Source organism: Carcharodon carcharias, chromosome 4 (assembly GCF_017639515.1).
Source record: "Carcharodon carcharias isolate sCarCar2 chromosome 4, sCarCar2.pri, whole genome shotgun sequence".
NCBI classification, from domain to species: Eukaryota; Metazoa; Chordata; class Chondrichthyes; order Lamniformes; family Lamnidae; genus Carcharodon; species Carcharodon carcharias.
Window position 1 is genome coordinate 156,063,038 of NC_054470.1, and position 9,606 is coordinate 156,072,643.

A 9,606-nucleotide genomic window follows, 5' to 3' on the forward strand; every position below is an offset into this window, starting at 1 on the left:
CTTTACTGAATTTCCGCAAACAGCATTAATACGTTTCAACATTAGATGCAAGCAGCGCTGGCTTCCTCTGCTTGTCAGGAAGTTCAAAGCATTTCAAAGGAAAATAATGGAAGAAAGTGTCAGAAAGTCGACAGAGTCAATTCATTTTTTTTAACAAGTGTCACGGAAATTCTGTTGTAAACTCCGTGTGAAATGAAAGGGCGAATTAAACTAAAGTGTGCCAAACTTTTAAGAATCTCGATTTTTTTTCTCAAAAGGTGTGTTGTATTTTGGGTTTCCCTTGCGTTAAATGAGAAAGGTAGGTTAACACGAGTTTCCCTTTTCAGAGCTTTCTCAGCCTTCCCTTTAAAACAATGAAATAGCGTCTAAAACGTGCTTCGATTACTGAATAATATTGTCATTTTGAAAGATTATAGAAGGACCCCGTCATTTTGGTTGGGAATACTGTACAGCACGAGGAATACGCTACAGCACGGGCTTTGTTATATGAGAATATTGAAAAGTTTAAATAGTTTTTTTACGGGGGGGGGGGGGAGGAAAATGACCTGGATTGAATGCGCTTGCTAATCCGTTTGTTTTCCGATTGATTACACACAAACCCCGTCTGTTTAAAGATTGTTAATGAAGTCTTTGCAAGCATCCAGACAACAAATTAACATTCTTTTACTGAAAGCGCCTAAGCAGTAAGCGAATAAATAAAGCGTTTCAAAAGTCAGTCCCTTCACCTATATAGAGAGCAGTTACACTGAACGCATTTAAGCAAACACGAGACTCCACAACACTGGAGATTTTATCTAAATAAAGTACGCTCTGGGGGGAAGAAGTAACAAGGGAAAGTGGTGTGGTTAATACAGCAAGACAAACAGAGGCTACCAGAGCAGATAAGTGGGCCTTGTGTATCTCAATAGGGAATAGCTCTATAGCTCAATATTCAACCTAAGTGTTAATGCTAACAAAAGTCTGTCGGTAATGCAGGTGCGTGTTGAATGCTCTATTGTGCCGCACCTACAATAGTACTTCAACATATTTGACGATTGAAACAGCTTAGTACCTTTCCACATTGTAACAAAAGAAGTCCTTAAATCTCATTCAATTTGTCTTTGTTTTGATGTTTATAATTATAAGGTCAAACCCAGTTACCAAAACAGACTCTAACCGATGCCATTTGCTGTTGTATTCTGTCCAATTTGATTTATTATTTTGGAGTTTTTCCCTTTTAAATCACTTTATATTGCAGCTTTGCTTGTCTGCTACGGGGTATAATTTACACTGTGTATAAAAGAAAAGATAAATGTTTCCTCAGCTGGAGAAGTTGATAGTGACAATTTAGTAAAAAAAAATGTTCTTCTGATTTTACTCACACCCAACAGCGAAACCGATGAATACAAAGTTCTACGCTTGTAACGTATTCAGCCAAGGCCATATGTTAATTTCCAATTCTAAACTATTCATCTGACAACACGTGTCTCCCTATGAGCATGAGCGGATAAATTAGATTTTATAGAGATGGGAACCGCCTTTTTGTAGACAACTGATCTCCAGTTTTTTTTAAATTTTTGCTTGCAACTACTTTTTTTGCCTAAAATTCTTCGTGTAGTAATCATCCATCGCTATATTCAAAAAGCTCCGCCAAGCAGGGAAAACGATGAGATAGTGCGAGCCTTGTCACGCAGTGTATTTTAAGGCTGCTGGATGCCATTGTCTAGTCTACTACCTTTTTGAAGTTAGCCAATGTACGGCTACAAACGCTACATTTCAATGTTTCCTAGTTCAGTTCCGAGAAAGCAAAGTACCTCGGCTTTTACTGTTGCTCTGCTTGGTTAGACCGTACATTATTCGCAATATGTTAAACTTCCTCGGAAAAAACGTTGAAGCGTAGAAATGGCTAGAAAGATGTATGCCATGATTTATAGAGGGATATATATACGTATATTTTAGAAAGTTCAGTTTTCTCACAATCCGATCGAGTGTTTGTCTTAAATCTGCTCAGAGATGTCCTCATTCTCTTGTCTTGAAGTCAATTGCGTGTAATGTCCTCTTGTGGCCCTGTGGAAATTCAGTGTAGATGTGGTTCCAGTGGTTGCCCATTTTGTGTTTCATTCAGTGTGAAGCCAGATTTTTTATTTTATTTCCCCATTCTACTTGCCGAAAACTTTCAAAACCCAGACGGCATGCTTTCACGGCCCACGAAATAACTGGATTGCTCTTAACCCCTGTGTAAACGATTCTCAGACCTATTTTAATAAATGGGAGGATTACTGAAACCTTTGCGCGCTTCAGCCGTCATGGGACCTGTTCAAATGAAAAGGCACTGCTCAAAATGTCAATGCGGCAAAAGACCCGCAAAAACGATAAAAAAAACAAACATGTAATCTGCAAAGTCGATCAACATAGTAAATCACGCCACGTATTCCAAAAATGGAAGAGGACTTCATTATTATTGCATTGACCCTTAGATCTGTAATATTCATTAGCGGCTACACACGGGGATGCGGGTAATTATTGAAAATTCAAATTGAATTGAATCAAATTGAATAAATCAGGAAGAGCATTGTCAGATGGAGTGGTGGCTTGGAAAAGTACAATTCTAATGAAGTCTTAGAGATCAACACTAAAAGCCCACTCTACCTGAAGTGTGGGTTATTCACTTAATTTGAGCATCCTCTTATTAAATGTGATATTGTCCCCTTTTTCCTCACTCCCTGTACCTGCACAGGAGATGAGATATAAGATGGAAACTGAACCGCAGTAATACAGGTGGAAAGGTCTATTTTGACCCACCGCACGCAAATGCAATTTGTTCTTCATGTCCTTCGTTAACCATGTCATGAACCCCGATATCACCCTTACACTTTCCACAGACAAGAAAATAAGCGGAAACACATCCCAGCGCGCCTAGAATTATGGTAGCTCTAACTCAAACACTCAATTATAATATCCCTCTTTTAAGCTAGCACAAGTTTTAAATAGGGCTCTAGTTTTGATTATTCTGCAATCACTATGTTGTTGCTTTGTTTCTTGCAGTTGAGTAAAACATGGACCAGCAGTAGTCAGTTTGGTATATATGGATTTTTTGCAAGTGGATACAAACTCAGTTAAAATATAAATCAAAGTTCAGCAATTTTTCAGAATTGACATTCTAACAGCATAATCGGTGCATTGATTTAAAATCCCTACTTGATTATACACCTCGGTCGGACAATTTGAAACATCTGAAGTGATCTTTACAAATTAATTGGAGAAGATAGTTTTTATATTCCTTTCCCATGCCGGTGCTTTAATATGTTCTCTGATTTCTAAAAGTAATTTACAATAGTACTGGGTTATTTAGTAGGCAATAAGTAATCTAAACGATAAAGCCAGCCGACCTTTCCTCGTAGCGGTACGTGATTTCAAACGAATTAAATATTTGGCTTTCGAATTTGTTACAGTGACCCAATAACATGAGTTGCACCATTGGTAATTTCTAATTAATTCAAGTTATGCTAAACACTCTCAGCAAAAAGCAGTGACTGATTGATTACTGCTTCAGAAATTTAGCATAGATGCCTTGGGCCTACAGGTTAAAATGTTAACGTAACATAGATTTTATATTTTTCTTATCTGTATTTCAAATTTTATCCACTGTATGTATCCATAGATATATACTGAGGTAAATTGATATCTAGATGGTTGTTACGGTGAAATAATTTCTATTCGATTATACATCGCGAAGAAACGGTGTTCGACTTTCAACTCTCAGCTCCGGGTTTTACAGCAAGGCGGAGTGCCATAAGGGAAAGATGCCGCTTGTCATAAGATTATCCGCAACATTTTCACATCAGAGCACATGATTCTAAACCGAAATCAAAGGACACTTCAAAAAACATCACACTGAATGTAAAGCGCGTAAGCCTTTCTGACATGTCTACGATATTCTAACATGGAGGAAGGAATGATAAAGTGGAGGGGTAAGTAGACAGAACAGAAAGAGAAGCTGAATGGCAGATCCCGAAGCTCTTGCGACTCTTCCCGTGACAGGAAATGGTTCTGACCTAAGTACTTTCATTTAGATTTCATTCAAAAAATACTCACATAAGGCCAGGATTTCTCTTTTTCCAAAACTTGTCCAACTTCATTGTTGACAGAAGGTCACTAATTGTGTTTATTGAAACTATGGAAGAAGCTTAAATATTGCTAGGTGCGGTTGAAATTATTTTTCCCTCCATCTCTCCCGAGCACAAGCGCGCTCAATGTTTTCCAATAGCACGAGTAGAGCACATTAATAGCATAAACACTAGGTGCAAAACGTTTCATTATCTAAAGCCTTATAAGATAGCTTACAATGTTCTATTTAAGTCTAAAGTGCACGATATAAATATATGCGTGTGTGTGCATATATGCACAATCACACATATATCTGTAAGTGTGCATATACACACACATACTCACATATATATGTATGTGGGTGTGCATATACACACACACATATATGTATATGTGTGCATATGCACACTCGCATATGCATCTGTGTGTGCATATATATACACATATATATATCTGTATGTGTGTGCATATATATATATATACACACACAAGTATATCTCTCTCCGTGTATATATGCACACACATATATATATATGTGTGTGTGTCTGTGTGTTTAGTAAACCGTTATGATAGTATCAGCCTACTAATAGCGCCAATAGCCTAACTTATCTTTTTGTAATCTTTTCGTGCCCCTAGTCTTTCTGTTTCATGTAATGATTGAAACCCGGTTTGATTTGTCTATAATGGCGGTTTAAATCAATTTACTTCCAGCTCCTGACACTTTAAGTCTAAATCCTCCCCCCCCCCCCCCCCCCCCCCCCCTCAAATGGTGCAGGAGAAGCAGAACTCTGCAGATTTCCAGAATGGAAGTGTAAAACCTCAGCAACCTCATGCGCTAATTGGACTCTTGGTTGTTGGAAAGATTGCAGTGCTGATTTCTCCGCGTTTACAGCAATTGCCTATTTGTTGAGACGAGTCCTCTATCGTGTAAAACAATTACTACAAACAGCTTCACTGGGCTTCAAGGAGTTATTTACTTGCTAAAGGAAATCCTTTTGCAAGAAATATTGACGTTCTTTGTTGTCACCTGCAGTATATTAAATAGAAGGGTTGCCACGATTTGTCTTTTGCCAGTCAACTCTGAGTACAACTGTTCGCGATTTTAGATTTTATTTGTTCACAATGCATCTGCTCATTCATGCTGGGTATAAATTAACGACTGTTAACTTTTGTAGCACTTTAACGGAAATGAAAACTGATTTCGTAGTGTTCCTTGTGTAAAGTAAAATCGCCTGAAGTTATTTGAAAGCGAAATGGTGTAATGTAGAATCATGCATTTATTAACTGATCCTACTTTCTGCTTGCCTGATGACTTCGATCTGTTTCAATACATTTCACGGGGGTTTGTCACTTACAGCAGGCGGAGTTGCCTGTTTATTATTATTTCGACTATTAATATTTACGCCTGGTGTAAGCAACCTGCCTACGTGCCATACTTAAATATGCAGGTGGAGAGAAAGTCGTGCCAATACCTGAATCTATTATCTATAGTAAGGTTTAAAGTCAGAAATTATTTTTTTGTTAACAAACTCTGCAAACGCGGCTACTTACTCCACTTAATTAGAGTGTGAACAGAAATTCCTTAAGATTATTAGCAACATAATTGATTTAATCAGTCAGATTAATAATTCCAGACTTCGTCCAGTCAGTAAACTGACGGTCAATTTACGATTTTGCAGAGTCTTAATGATTAGTTCTTGCTAAATATCGAAATGATTACTTGACTTGTTATAGATTATGTATTTAAAATGTAGATAATTTGTTTGGAAGGTTATTCAATATAATTATACTGCATGGTTTCCCTGCCTAAAATATTTCTATAACAAGCCTGCTAAATGTTATATTTAAATAAGAATATTGAAAAGCACGGCACATCGTATTTCAAGGTGCCTTTTAGGCCAAATGATTAGGCAATTCTGAAATGAATGTTGCTGCGTATGTCGTAATTGAACTAAATGCCAGTATTTATTCACTGAGCCATCATTCAGAATTCTAGCAAAGCAGACTGGAGAGAAACTTATTTCCCTCCCATTTCAATTTTAGTATGTTGTTAGTTTTGCTTTCATTTCTTTTTAGAGTCACCACTTGGGAACTGCGATTCATAAGATCGTTTGATCCATGTGCACTTCATACCACAGAGCACAAAATTGTAGACCTTAGAACATTTACCATTAGACGAAGAGTATAATGCGCACACGCGGTTGTTGAAATTAACGTGCACTAACATTCATTTGAGTTTCGGGCAATGGATTCTCGCTATCATCGCTTAACAGAAAGTTACTAAAACTGTGTCTGCTCGTCAAGTAGGCAGGGGTTTCTTTGTTAAATATTGGCACTGTGAGTGAGACTCAAATGAATCTCAAAATGGTGCCGCGAACTCCAAGCTCAATACTTGGTTCCTTAATTCTTTTTAGTTTAAATAAAGTAATGGGAATTATATTCAAGTCTGGTATATTAGGTTGACACAGTAATATCACAAGCTATAACCTGGAATTTGAAATCGGTCATAAACAAAGTACACGTTCAAACTGAAGTCAAATTTGTTTCCTTTCTAATTGTCAGGCATTTAGCAATTTCTTAAAATACCAAAATGCTCTATTCTTTTTCACAATATATCATCATTCTGGATGGGCCCTCTAAATACAACAGTGCTCAAAACAAACAAGGGGTTTAGATTCCCCAAACCATAATATTTTATACAATATTATTGATAACTTTTTGCATTTCAGAGGCCTATCGGTTCTATTTTGCAATACATAGTTTAGTGATAAGCTACTTTTGTTTCAGATCTGATTGGCAGGCTGTGCTGCGAATCTAATTGCACCAGTAAACATAACTTAAATATTTCAGAAATCCTTCCCTTGTCTCCTAAAATCTGGTTACATTTACACAACACTGATTTTCAAATATCAGATAATCCAATATGCCGAGACTTGCTTTACTAATGAATTTAAGCAAACACACCAAGAAATATTTTAAATTATAGATTTTATTTTTTTAAGAAAAGTGTGAAAATATTGCATTAAAATAATACAGGAATGTTCGCCAGTATCCATTTCTTAAACAATTTTTACCTTAGAGAGGTACAGAGTTTATAAAACGTAATATCCATATACAAAACACAGGTTAAAAATATCAGCTGAAAAAGCTTTTCAGAATCTTCTGTTTCACAGCTTTAAAAATCTGTTTTGTTTTTATTTCCCCATAATATTCTTTAAAGAGAAGCTTCTTACACTGTACATAGTGAGCGGTCGATAACCATTAGATGGCTTCATGTCGTTCAAAAACAGATTTACTTTGCATTGTCTTCAATGGACAATTTAATTTCCTGTGTCAAGTTGAATTTTTACACCTGAGATGCCCTATACACACCATCACTGTAGGTTCAGAAACAAGTACCCAGTCCTTTTCTTAACACCATGCTTTACAGCTATTTCTGCATTCCAACTCAAGTCTTTGGAAATGTACATAAATATATATACAGGATTAAGTCTGCTGAACTCTTGACTGTCCGAGATGTTGAGATATAGGAAATGTACAAAAATAATCCTACCTTCAGATAGGCGTGCATTATATTTTATTAACAGCCGTTAACATTTGGAATCCTACCATTAAAGTTCCCTGCATTGTGTATCACAGTCTCTTGGTGCAGACTTGGCAGAGTCGATGAAGAGGAAGGTATTGATGATAATAGAGGAACGGCTGGAGACTGGGACGAGCAGCTGGCTGGACTGGCGTTGGCCCCGATTATATTTTCTATGGAGAAAGGGGACCGTGATATGGCCGAGTTGTGTTTGACAGATTGCACTGAGGGGAGAGTAGGGCTAAGCTGCGGGTAGAAAGAATTCCTGGCGAGTTCGTTCGCGGGAAGCATGGACGGCGGGGGAATGGAATGGGCCTGCCTTGAAGGATGCTGAAAGGCAAAAACGGCAGAATGAGGGTGGTAAGCTTGGATCTGAAGCCCGTATCCACAGCCGTAAGGTCCGTAACCATAAGCAGGAATATAATTACCGTGCTCCCGGAGCAGATCCGCCGATTGCTGTCTTTTGAACCGTTTTCGCCTCCGTAAAAAGCTGCCATTGTCAAACATATCTGCAGATTCGGGATCCAGAGTCCAGTAGTTGCCTTTGCCCGGATTACCGGGCTCCCTGGGAATTTTTACGAAACAGTCGTTTAAGGACAAATTGTGCCTGATGGAGTTTTGCCAGGCGGGGAACTTCTCTCTGTAATAGGGGAACCTATTGCTGATAAATTCACAGATCTCACTGAGAGTCAGTCTTTTTTTTGGACTTTGGAGGATTGCCATTGTGATTAAGGCTATGTATGAGTAAGGAGGTTTCACCAGAGGGTTTTTGCTGACTGGTTTGTAAGGGTCCCGGTTCGATGAGCTATCCACACAGGAAGGTGATCGAGGCGTTAGGATCTCAGAGCGCATTTGGCTCACCACTTCCCCAAAAGAGCTGCCCCCCTGGGCCTCGTCCTCCTCTCCTTCCGCCCCGTCTCCCACCACATCTATGTCGGTCTCTTCTGAAAGGATGGACGCATCGGACATCTCAGAGCTCAAAGTCATAATACGAACAGATCTAAGGGCTCGAGAGCTGTTCTGAGAGGCTCTGGGGCGATTCTCAGCAACCTACCACCAGCTTTCCACATAAGGAATCCAAGCAAAAAAGGCAGCTGAAACAGGAAATTGACCCTCCTGCCAACTTTCTCAATTCCTTTATAGCCTCGGCTCCAAAGATCAACTGGGGTCTCGAATCAACTTAAAGAAGATCCCCTTGCAGCCTTTCTTAGGGAATGTAAAAAAAAATCACTAAAAAGACCAGTTCTCAAACACAAATTATAAGCAAAGGAGGGAGGGCGGTTCTCTCTGGAGCCTTATATTACAGCAGAGATCACATGGGCTCCTAACGTCACCACAAAATTAGAAAATCTTATCACATTCCTCCTTCAGAGTATCGAACGGCGAGCGCAGCGCGATAAATAATTAATAGGCTCAGCTCCTTCTATACATGCGTTCAGTGTTCATTTTTCCTATCTTCGGGCTTACTGTTGTAAGGTTTCTTTATCCAGCACTTTTGTTTGACAAAACACGTCTAAAAAGAATGTAGTTTAGAATATTTTTTTTCCGAATCAACGTGAGGAAATCCAGTCCATTGACTGTAAACTGTAACAGGATGTATTGATAAACGCAGGAATTGTTTCATCGATTTAACCCGAATCCGGTAGGATTTTAATGAGCGGCCGGCGGCAAATTGCAGCCATGAAACCAAATGTTTGCGTTGTCGTTCGCGGCTGCAATTTACTCAGAAACATTTTTTAATTTTTTAAACAATAAAATTTTCAGGTCCCCGGAGAAGCTGTGGCGAATACAAACACTGCGCAATGCTAATTACTGTCGCCACTTTTGAAGTTTGCATGAAATGTAGTGGATTTTGTAACTAGCTTGGCGGTCTATTAAATCCTACAGTCACCTTTTACATTCTTTTCTCTCTATGAAATTTGTACAACATATAACGT

At 38.5% G+C, this 9,606-nt stretch overlaps 1 protein-coding gene across 1 annotated transcript; it reads right to left on the minus strand.

The window, feature by feature from the left end:
* Positions 1-7,666: 7,666 nt before the first annotated feature.
* foxd1 (forkhead box D1) lies at positions 7,667-8,656 on the minus strand. Its single transcript, XM_041186680.1, has one exon. It carries the CDS (start codon positions 8,654-8,656, stop codon positions 7,667-7,669), a length of 990 nt encoding a protein of 329 aa, XP_041042614.1.
* Positions 8,657-9,606: the final 950 nt, after the last annotated feature.